General features: G+C 40.8%; 1 protein-coding gene and 1 long non-coding RNA gene across 5 annotated transcripts in view; one reads left to right on the top strand and one right to left on the bottom strand.

The window, feature by feature from the left end:
- PRSS12 (serine protease 12) overlaps window positions 1-12,057 on the top strand; it is a 363,418-nt gene that overhangs the window by 216,771 nt on the left and 134,590 nt on the right. For all 4 annotated transcript variants that reach the window (XM_063920221.1, XM_063920220.1, XM_063920222.1 and 1 more), the window contains one exon: window positions 3,769-3,910. In XM_063920221.1, the coding sequence (XP_063776291.1) occupies window positions 3,769-3,910 (142 nt within the window). The remainder of the gene's footprint in view (window positions 1-3,768; window positions 3,911-12,057) is intronic.
- LOC134961227 (uncharacterized) lies at window positions 7,913-11,969 on the bottom strand. Its single transcript, XR_010187879.1, has 3 exons — window positions 11,837-11,969; window positions 11,071-11,207; window positions 7,913-8,098 (listed from the first exon to the last, which is right to left on the bottom strand). It is a non-coding gene; the product is annotated as an uncharacterized LOC134961227 (long non-coding RNA).

Genomic DNA, 12,057 nt, shown 5'->3' with positions numbered 1-12,057 from the left:
CTCTCTTTCCGGCAGACACAAGTCTGCAGGGGTTCAAAGAACTGCTGGTGAGAAAATTGTCAAGTCAAGCGGAACGCGACCTGTCAACATCTCCTCCTTCACATTCTCCCGCAACTGGGGGTGCGAGGAAAAGGCTCAGAATTCCGAGCCCACCCGCTGGCGGTGATGCAGGGCAGTCTGGAGCGACTGCTGATGCTGACATCTGGTCCGGACTGAAGGACCTGCCAACGATTACGGACATGTCGTCTACTGGCACTGCATATGATTCTCTCTCCATTGAAAGAATGGTGGAGGATTATATGAGTGACCGCATCCAAGTAGGCACGTCAGACAGTCCGTACGTATACTGGCAGGAAAAAGAGGCAATTTGGAGGCCCTTGCACAAACTGGCTTTATTCTACCTAAGTTGCCCTCCCACAAGTGTGTACTCCGAAAGAGTGTTTAGTGCCGCCGCTCACCTTGTCAGCAATCGGCGTACGAGGTTACTTCCAGAAAATGTGGAGAAGATGATGTTTATTAAAATGAATTATAATCAATTCCTCCGTGGAGACATTCACCAGCAGCAATTGCCTCCACAAAGTACACAGGGAGCTGTGATGGTGGATTCCAGTGGGGACAAATTGATAATCTGTGAGGAGGGGGATGTACACGGTGATGAATCGGAGGATGATGATGAGGTGGACATCTTGCCTCTGTAGAGCCAGTTTGTGCAAGGAGAGATTAATTGCTTCTTTTTTGGTTGGGGTCCAAACCAACCCGTCATTTCAGTCACAGTCGTGTGGCAGACCCTGTCACTGAAATGATGGGTTGGTTAAAGTGTGCATGTCCTGTTTATACAACATAAGGGTGGGTGGGAGGGCCCAAGGACAATTCCATCTTGCACCTCTTTTTTCTTTCATTTTTCTTTGCGTCATGTGCTTTTTGGGGAGTGTTTTTTGGAAGGGCCATCCTGCGTGACACTGCAGTGCCACTCCTAGATGGGCCAGGTGTTTGTGTCGGCCACTTGGGTCGCTGAGCTTAGTCATCCAGCGACCTCGGTGCAAATTTTAGGACTAAAAATAATATTGTGAGGTGTGAGGTGTTCAGAATAGACTGAAAATGAGTGGAAATTATGGTTATTGAGGTTAATAATACTTTGGGATCAAAATGACCCCCAAATTCTATGATTTAAGCTGTTTTTTAGGGTTTTTTGAAAAAAAACACCCGAATCCAAAACACACCCGAATCCGACAAAAAAAATTCGGTGAGGTTTTGCCAAAACGCGTTCGAACCCAAAACACGGCCACGGAACCGAACCCAAAACCAAAACACAAAACCCGAAAAATTTCCGGTGCACATCTCTACTTTTGACACTGTCCCACATCACAGACTGCTAAATAAACTTGAAACCATGGGATTGGATACTAAGATGGTTGAATGGATAAGATCTTGGTTGCAGGATACAAAACAGAGTTGTAGTAAATGGAGTGCATTCACAGGAAGCAAATGTTACCAGTGGAGTACCTCAGGGATCTGTACTTGGACCAGTGCTTTTTAATATCTTTATTGGTGACATTGGAAATGGTATTTAAGCGAAAATATGCCTTTTTGCAGATGACACAAAGCTATGCTACAGGGTAGACACACCAGGAGGGGTAAAACAAATGATTGATGATCTAGATAGACTAGAGGAATGGTCAAAAGCGTGGCAATAACTGTTTATGCCAAAAAATGCAAAATCGTGCTCTTGGGTCTCACAAATCCACAGGCTAAATATAGTATTAATGGCACAATATTGGAAACTACTGAGGAGGAAAGGGATATAGAAGTCACTATTTCAGGTGACGTAAATGCAGGTAAGCAATGTAACAAAGCATGGAGGAAGGCTAGTCAGATGCTTGGTTGCATAGGGAGAGGAATCAGCAGCAGAAAGAAAGATGTACTGTAATAATGCCACTGTATAAGTCATTGGTACGACCTCATCTAGAATACTGTGTTCTATTCTGGAGGCCATATCTTCAGAAGGATATTAATACATTAGAGACTGTACAAAGAAGGGCAACTAAAATGGTGCATGGCCTACATCACAAAACTTACCCGGAAAGACTAAAATATCTTAATATGTATAGTTTGGAGCAGAGAAGGGAAAGGGGGGACATGATAGAAATTTTAAGATATATCAAGGGTTTTAACAAGGTACAGGAGGGAAACATTTTTAAAATGAAGAAGTATTAGAACATGAGGACATGCACTGAAACTGGAGGGAGTCAGAGGTGATAGAGACTAAGACAGTAGAGCAATTTAAACATGTATGTGATAGACATAAGGATATCCTTACAAAGAAATAAGGATCAAATAAGGTTTTAGGTAACAATATGGTTAAAAAAGGGGCAGACTAGATGGGCCAAGTGGTTCTTATCTGCCATCAAATTCTATACTACAACCACACGCTACTACTAACTGCACTAACAATACTTTCCCTACATTGTACTATTTCTACACACAACACCTCCAACACCACATGCTGCTCCCAAACAATACTAATAACAGTTTATTAGACTATACTACTTCTACACACAATAACACCAGTAAAGCACATAGTACTATCAGGGGCATATTACGCGAGGAATGGGCCCATGTGCAGTCTCTGTCTTGACCCCACCCTCTCTGTGCCTGAGTCTAGTGCACATACCCAAGCATCCTGGAAAATGGTGCTGCGGCCATTTCCCTGGTTTGTTTTCTACTGCGCAGGTGCAGATCGCTGGGACAGTGGCTGCCACTCCATTTCCCAGTGACTTGTGCAGTGCTGCCACTGCTTCCGAAGGAGTATGTAGAGGTATTAAGGAAAATGGCTGCACCCATACGCCACTGACTACTTCCAAATGACAGATAGGTCGACCCACAAAGCTAGACACAGGCTGATTTCTTAGGGGCATTTTGAAGGGACAAGAAGTGGGCGTGCACCTTAAATTCGCTTAACCTGACATGCTGTGCTACATCATATTTAGTCATCATGTTAACGTTTAGAATGTGGATACTCAGAATGCCAACATGGTGAAATGTCTATAGTGAAAATGTTGACATTCACAAAATCAACATAGTTATTATGTCTACATTGTGAATATTGACAGTCACAATATCGATATTGTTACATGTTAGTATTAGGTTAGGCAGGGGCGGTTTAAGAGAGAAGGGGGCCCGTGTGCACACTCTGTGTAGGGCCCCTCTTCTCTGTGGTGCAATAGAATCTGCACATGTGCAGGTTTTCAGAAACATGGCGCCTACCATGTTCCTGGTGACCAATCTCTACTGCACATGCATGTATCAGCAGGAAAATGGTTGCCAAAGTGGGACTCCAGAAAGGTAAGTTATTGAATATAGGTGCAGGGTGTGCCATGCACCCATTATGGATATACCTATATAATTAGGCTGCAATTGGTGTAAGTTTTGGCTGGGGTTAGTGTTACATCTATAATGTGAGTCTGTAAATGTATTTCACAACTTAACAACTTCATCTACAGTATTAAGATCAGTGGAACTACTGTAGAATGTTTTTTCTAGTAACATGTACCTGTGTATTGCATTTTCTTTATTATTCATGAATAGTGTCCTATTGAGTAAAAGATTAACACAAAGAACTATTATTTTTCTGTAAAAGATGAATATAGTGTTTAAAGGAAAAAAAAAGGATTTCTTTGCATTTTAAATAGCTCTTTTGTTTCATAGCCTTCTGCACATTTATCCTGTTTGTGTCCCTTTGTCTTTTTCTCACTATGGATGTTCTTCCAGGTCCTCCTCTGAGGTTGATGGATGGTGAAACAAAGAAAGAAGGGCGTGTGGAGATTTATCTCAATGGCCAGTGGGGCACAATCTGTGATGATGGATGGACCGATAAGGATGCGTCTGTTGTATGTCGGCAGCTTGGCTACAAGTAAGTCCAGTGCCTTTTGCAGCATACATTATGGGCAAACAGTGTTTTTCAATGCAGGCTACATTTTAAATCTTTCGAAATAAAACATTAATATGAATTACTGCTATGTGTGACAGTATACTTTATAAGAGTAGAAAATCATACTAATTAAACAAAGATTGTTTCTTAGGGAGCAAAAAGTAACGATTCTGTCTATGTAAAATATGCTTTTTATCTGTCACATGTATAAATGTAAAACTTTCATGCATGACAAGATATTAATATTGGTAAAACATGGAATTATATATTTTTTATATTTTTATTTGCACTCAAATGTCCCTGAACTTGATTGTAACGTAGCACTGTTCTTTGATTCTGATATTTAGTGCTGGAAGCCATAGAAAGACATATATTGTGTAGCTACAACACACCAGACATACATTGCACAAACATAATACTCTTGCTTTATCTATAGAATAAAATACGGATGTAGCCCAGTTACCATCATGTGCCTATCTCTTGTTTTGATCACCGCTGTTGCCTCCTGTGTGGGTATATAGCTTACGGGGCACATGTGGATGGAAGCATTGCTTCTGTGCGGACCAGAAACTCCTGTGGATGAGCCATTATGCAAAGCAGTTTATGTTCTCAGTATTATGAAGTAGAGCAGTTTTATTAATCTGTGTCCAAAGGCATCCATCCTAAAAGTACTTTTACCATTACATGTAGTGAGATATCAACGTTTCAGTTGTATATCATTAAATAGGATTTACCTCTGCATATGTATTTCCAATGCATAAAATATACCTTTGAATTAAATATTGTACAGACCAGGAGGGGCATAGCCAGAACTTCGTGGGCACCATAGCAACATTTTGAAGGGTTCTCTATCTAAATGCTTCTAGAGAGGCACCTCTCCACGGCAGTTGTTAAATTTGTGCCCCATAATAGTGCTAATATTATGCCCCAAAGTAGTGTCCAAGTTAATTTTATGAACCCTAGTAGTGCCCTAGTTCACATTTTGTCACCTTGTGGGGCTGCCAGGACACATTATCCCCAATTCACATTATGACGTACTGTACAGTGCCTACACTTTATATTGTGCCACATTACAGTGCCAAAGTTCATATTATGTAACATTATAATGTCCTCCAGTTCATTATATACCACATTACAATGAGCAGACACAAGGGTGTACCTAGATATATTGTAGGCCCCAAAGCAAAAGTGGGGCTGCTATCCAATGGTGCAAAATGTATAAAACACATGTAACTATGACAGGCAAGGTGGGCCCCTCGCAGCTCTGGGCCCCATAGCAGCTGCACTCCCTGCATGTATGGTAGGTATGCCCTTGCAGCTTAGCAACTAATGTGTATTAAAAGAAATGTTTTCTATTATGTGAATATACAGTATAAAACAATTATATACTCATTCCCATTCTGTACATTCTAGTTTGCAGAAAACAATCTTTATTACTTATTGTTTCTTTATTATAATCCAGACTCCAATTAAATCTATATAAAAGAGACTTGTGGATATATACAAATACTTTACTGCATAATTCATAGTTTTGCTTCAAAAGCTCCAAGTAAACAAAGATCATTTTAAAAGTATATTCCACATAGAAGTAGCTCTAGCATCAGTATTTTTGGTGTATAGCCTAATTATGTAGCTTAATTCCTAATATTAGTATAGTGGCCGAACAACATTACCATTATCTACAGACTGAATGATTATGGTATTTACTGCAAATCGCTTTCTAATTTGCGTTCCATGATACTGAGATGCTGAGTGGAATGAACAAAATTGTTTAAAAAAAAACAAAAACAAAAACCTGTTAGCATAAAATAGTTAATAGTTAATTGTAAAATAAAAAATATTTCTTTCTTTGTACAAATACTGTATGTACCGTTGTATGTAAGATTTTCACACTCTGCTAAAATTATTATCTTTTTTGGGTACATTTTACAGATTTAAAAATAAATAAAATTGTGATGTCATTTAAAAAGTGTGGGTAAACTATCAGTCTATTCTTAAACTGGATATCTGTCCAATCTTTTTGGTTGGAATGAAAATCTAGCAATGTATGGGAGCAAATGACAATCAAACATTTGCTCCCAACAGTTGGAAAATGGGCAAAAATGGTCATTCGTATAAATTGGTTAATTCAAATGGATTTAACCAGTTTCTCTGAATGTCCATTTTTGTCTGTTTTGTTTGGGAGCAATTGGCCAATTGTAATTTTCATCCATACATTCCAAAATTTTCATTGCAACCAGAAAGATTGGACAGATAATCTTATAGTGAGTGTCCAGCTTTAGTAAGACTGCGTCTTGCAGAAATCACAGCAAAACAATGGCTTTACATCTAGTCTTACTTTTAAGAATTTGCTACTTTTCTTTCTTGTAGAACTCTTTCTATAATAGAAGTATCCCTAGTTTTACTTACATGCGCTACAAGTAAGACATTTGGTACCAGCGCTACACACACCACACACTTCAATTAATATTCAACACTGTGTACTGTGAAGGACACTCCAAAGTCACATTTATTTCCTGTAGCTAAATTACGGTTGCTTTGAGTTCTATTTTGGATAGCTGTCTAGCAGAAATATCCAACTCTTTTTCAGATTACATTTCTTCACTGAATCTGGCACATTAGCTTCTAGGGTTTGATCATATTTGGTTGAATTAATTGTTCCTTCCACCTGGAAAATAATTTCTGTGCTACTGGCTGCCACACAGAGCGAAAGCATAATGCATGTACCCATATGCTTAACACTTGGCCAGTTGTTCTTTTCTACAAAAACGTTTGCCCATGACACAGTCACTGTTTTATCAAACTGTTAAATTCAGCAAATTGTGCGTGTAAATGTGCCAGAAGCATACTTGCCTACTCTCCCGGAATGGTCGGAAGGCTCCTGAAAATCGGGTGACCGTCCCGGCCCCCTGGAAAAGCAGGCAAGTCTCCTGATTTCTGTGTTCCCCCCTGCCCGGCCGCCCACTTTGTGAATAAAGTGGGCAGACCAGGCAGTCGATGACGCGATTCTTGTTGAATCGCGTCATCATAGCCACGGCCCCTGCAGTATAATGCCGGTAACAGCGGCATTACACAGCTGGGGGACATGGCTTAAATGACGCGATACATCAGCCATGCCCCCACCCAACCTCCACCCCGCCCCCATTCCACCTCTGCCCCGCCCCCTCTGCTCATCACTACCCTTCCCTGCCTCTGCTGAGCCGACCTGGCTGCTCTCTCCCGGAGAGAGCAGCCAAAAAGTCGGTAAGTATGGCCAGAAGGTGACATGTATAAGTTTGCACTATGCAGAGGTTGATTTGGCCTATTTTGGAAACATTAAACTTGACCAAGGAATCCAAATGTTTGTACACAATGTTGTGTAGTCAAGAAATATAAAAAAAATATATATTTTGTGGCGATCACACTGTACAAAATGAAAATGGCAAAATGCAAAACATTTATTTTTAATTTATTGTGAAAGTTTAAACACAAATAAAAGTTTAATGCATTTAATGAAAACACAAAGGGATATATTCAGAAAGTGCTGGGTTTCTAAAACCGATGATTTTCTGACTCTTTGTCTAAGGGACTTATGGTGGCAATAATATTAAATACAAAAAAGCCACTTAGTACATATACCCCTTAGATTCTATAACAAATGTATGTTGTGATTCTGATGCTGGGGCATGTGTTCACAGTCATCAGGTCCCACTCGGACCTCCCACTTGTGCTCTGTAAGTGGGCGGCAAAGTTATCATAAAGTAATTTAATTTTCAGCATCTCTTTTTATGATTCATTTTACCCTTTCATTTAAAGATGTTGTATCGGCCCTAGGAACAACGCATTCTCAGGTTAACCTCTCCTGAAATGTTAGAACATCTGAATAATGAAGTGTGAAAAGGAAGCTTTCCTCAGCACTTCACCATTAATGGAAAAGACAGACATTTGGGATTTTAATTGTAGATACTAATACTTTATAAGAATACAGTCTTCCCCAAGGCAGCGTTGTATCTTTCAATGCGTTTTCCATACACTTTTGATAATTACAACAAATAGGCACTGTTAAAACAGACTTGTATCAAGTAAGTTTTTTGAAGTACAATGAAATGCTGCAGGGCTGGAAACAGTATTAACAGAGTCCTCCTCATCCATCCAATCTTGTGAGGGTTACTGGAAACCGCAGCTTTTTGCCTGCAAGCCAACAATGTCATTATGTGAGCGAGGTAGAGTAAAAGCGAACAGCCGGAATCACATTAGAGGACTGTCTTCCAAATTAGAAAAGAGCCATTAAGATCCTAAATATATCAGGATATCTAATTGCAGTGCAGTCATGCATCACATGAGATCACACACATTATCTGTTGTATTACATAATGTCTGAAGACTGGCTACAGGATTTAACAACATGTAGCCAATTTAAGAATGGAGTGAAATCAGGGGTGATATGTTTGACGTGTCTGACACTGAACTTAATAGATGTTATATCTGGAAGTCCTGTCTCTGAGAAAGAAATGCAATAAATGTCATTTTGTGTCATGCTGAGTGTAATTTACAGTTGCTAGCTTTTTCTGTATGAGCCAATGCAGGTATATATCATTAATATATGACTTGGTACATTTCTTATGGCTAGGAAACGTATTACTATAGCAATGTTGTTATTTCTTATTCTCCTTTGAACCAACTGTACCTGCAATTGTTACTAATAAGCTACAGTAACAGTTAATATAAAATTGCTATTTTATAGTAAGTACAATGCCACCTTTGAGTTTTGATTTCTTGCTCTGACCTTTTCATTTGGCCTATGAACTTACAATTGCCTCTATCGCTCTGTGGGTCTCATTTGCACAGTAGAAGAAATTAGTTTTGCAGTGCATTTTAATTGGTACAAAAGCACCACGTTACTAGCCTTAGGAGCACGCCAACATTCTGATATATGGATCTGCCCATGGGAAAGCATTCTGTGGGGTATATTTATTAAAGTGTGGGTTTGTAGAAGTGGAGATGTTAGCCATAGTAACCAATCAGATTCTACTTATTTATCTAGCACCTTCTAGAAGACAATAACTAGAATGTGATTGGTTGCTATGGGCAACATCTACAATTCTGTAAAGCTACACCTTAGTAAATATACCCCTGTGTCTGCTTTTGTCAAGCTTATGACCCAACTACAAATGTGCTTAGGGAAAACACTAAATATGTAATTTAAAATTCAATCCACTATCAGTTTAGTAAAGGGTCACTTTGGAAATGATCTGTGCTTGTGGCATCCTGTCATTGGTTTGTGCTGCCAACATGGAGGGATCAGGTGTGTAGGTCATATTAGTTGTAATCAATAGGATTTTTTTTTTCATCAGTAAAACATCCCTATCTACTAGTATCAGTTTTAAGGTGTGTACACACGGAGCGATATGGCTCAGCAATTTTGACTATATAGTTAGTGCATATCGCTCCATGGCCCTCATTCCGACCCGATCGCACTCTGCACTTCCTCACAGCGGTGCGATCGGGTCTGGAATGCGCATGCGTGGCGTGCGCATTGCGCACACGCGTCATTGCCCGGCGACAGCCATCGCCGGGCAACGACGCTGACAGTGGAGAAAGCGGTCGCAGTGGCGATCGCAAGAAGTTTGACTGCAGGAAGGCTTTCCGGGGCATCAACTGACTGTTGGAGGCCGTTTTCGGGGAGTGGTAAGAAAAACGCAGGCGTGTCCAGGTGAACGGAGGGCGGATGTCTGACGTCAAAGCCGAGTCCATCTTCGCTGGATCCGTCGCACAGGGTAAGTATGTCCAGGGCTGGTCTTGATTTGTGAGAAACTTTTTTAGCATAGCAGGGCTGCACAAGCGATCGCAGCCCTGCTATGCTAAAATACACTCCTCCATAGGCGGAGATTAGTTGATCGTACCAGCAGCAAAAAGTTGCTTGGTGCAATCAACTCGGAATGAGGGCCCATGTGTACATAGCGAGCGATAGCGATGCGCGTCCCCGCTAGGTCATTATCGCTGGGAATAATAAACTGTGCAGGCAAGTCATAAGATTTATTATTATCTTTTATTTATATCGTGACACAAGAGGTTCGCAGAACCTTAAAAAGTACAGAACCAGAAACAGTATGAACATAACAAGAAAAAAGTGACTTACAGTACAGAACATTGCAAGACATGGACATCAGCAGTCATACTACTCAAATAAGCAGCAGGATTCTAAGCATTAGGCACCATTGAAGGCAGTGGTGAGGAAATAATGGTATAAGTGAATGGAAGGAAAAGCACATGAGGGAAGAGTGCCCTGCTCGTGAGAGCTTACAGTCTAAAGGACCAATCACATCTTTAATTTAAAGCTTTCAGTTACTTATACTGTAACCTCATTGATATCTCTAATCATACCTCCCAACAGTCCCGATTTTCGGGGGGCAGTCCCTTTTTTTGGGTCTGTCCCGCTGTGCCTCCCGCAGGCCACAGTGTCCTGCGGTGGGGGCAGTTAGGAGACTTCTTATCACTCGCTGCTCTGCTCAGTTCTGGGCAGGGCAGCGGTGAATAGACGCTGTGTGCATGCGCACAGCGTCTATTCCAGTGAGGCAGAGGGACTGAGGGCATAACCAGCAGCTCACAGAGCACTGGACATGCCCCCACTGTGGCGAAAATTGGAGGCGTGGCTCGCGATCGCAAAATCGACAAGAGGCCACCCCCCCTTTTCAATAGGCCATGCCCCCTTTTTGGAGCAAGGAGTCCCTCCTTGAGAAATACGAAAGTTGTGAGGTATGCTTTAATTGTTGGTGACACTGGGATTGGTTTTATAACATGAGTCACTATAGTACATTTGAATGTTTTTATGATAATGTTTTTTCCAATATAAAGTGCACATTGAAAAAATAAAAAGTTTCCGGTCAAAAGTATAGGCCTTGGCCTTACCCTGAGGAGAGGCAGGGAGGAAATTACAGACTTTAAATCTCTCATCCCACAGAATTAGATCAGATATTTATCTGTGTGCAATACCAGGCAGTACACAGTGCAACTAGCCTGCACTCCTTACAGATTCTGCCATTCTAGCTAGCAGATCCATACATTATCTGTAAAGGGAGGGGTATTTCTGCACAATGAAATCACAATGACTGCCACATGACATCACAAAATGTCAATCTTATTTTTGCAAATATTTTGCCTACCTTGTACGCCATGTTAGGTGTTCCGGAACTTGGTTGCACCTTACAAATAAACTATATTATACATTAATGTGCATGCATGATTCTTGACATCCATCATGCAAATCGGTTTAGGTCCATTTAACTTGCTGTATGAATCTCTGCAACAGGGTAGACATACCATGATGAGTAAAACAAGTTATTGATGATCTAGGTAGATTTTAGGAATGGTCAAGAACGTGGCAACTACAGTTTTAAAGCTAAAAAATGCAAAATCCTGCACTTGGGTCTCAAATCCCAAAGGCTAAATAAACAGAAATATCAAGGGTACTATAATGGAAACTATTGAGGAGGAAAGAGATTTATGTATTACTGTTTCAAGTGAAAAAGTCTGGGAAGCAATGTAACAAAGCAATGAGAAAGGCAAGTCAAATGCTTGGTAACATAGGGAGAAGAATCAGTAGCAGGAAATAATAAGCAATAATGCCACTGTATAGGTCATTGGTACGGCCTCATCTGGAATACCGTGTCCAGTTCTGGAGGCCATATCTTCAGAAGGATATAAATACATTAGAGAGTGTACAAAGAAGGGCAACTGAAATGGTGCATGGTATACTCTACATCAAAAAACGTACCCGAAAAGACTAATAGATCTTAACATGTATAGTGTGGAGCAGAGAAGGGAAAGGGGGGACATGATTGAAACTTTCAAATATATAAATTATTTTAACAAGGTCCAGGTGGGAAACATTCTTCAAAGGAAGAGAAAATATTAGAACATAATGCATACCTCCCAACTGTCCCGATTTTAACTGGACAGTACCAGTTTTTTGGCAGCAGTGTTCCATGGTGGTGGTGGTGGTGGGGGGCGGCAGTTGGGAGGCTCCTGTCATTCACTGCTCTGCTTAGCAGACAGATGGAGTAGGGGCATGCCAGCAGCTCACTGAGCACTGGCATGCCCCTTCTGTGATGGAATACAGGTGTGTGGCTCACAGTTGCGGCACTGCCACG

The sequence above is a fragment of the Pseudophryne corroboree genome, chromosome 1 (genome assembly GCF_028390025.1).
Source record: "Pseudophryne corroboree isolate aPseCor3 chromosome 1, aPseCor3.hap2, whole genome shotgun sequence".
NCBI classification, from domain to species: domain Eukaryota; kingdom Metazoa; phylum Chordata; class Amphibia; order Anura; family Myobatrachidae; genus Pseudophryne; species Pseudophryne corroboree.
The sequence above is the reverse complement of the archived record's forward strand: the minus strand, read 5'-3'. Positions and strand labels throughout refer to the sequence as shown.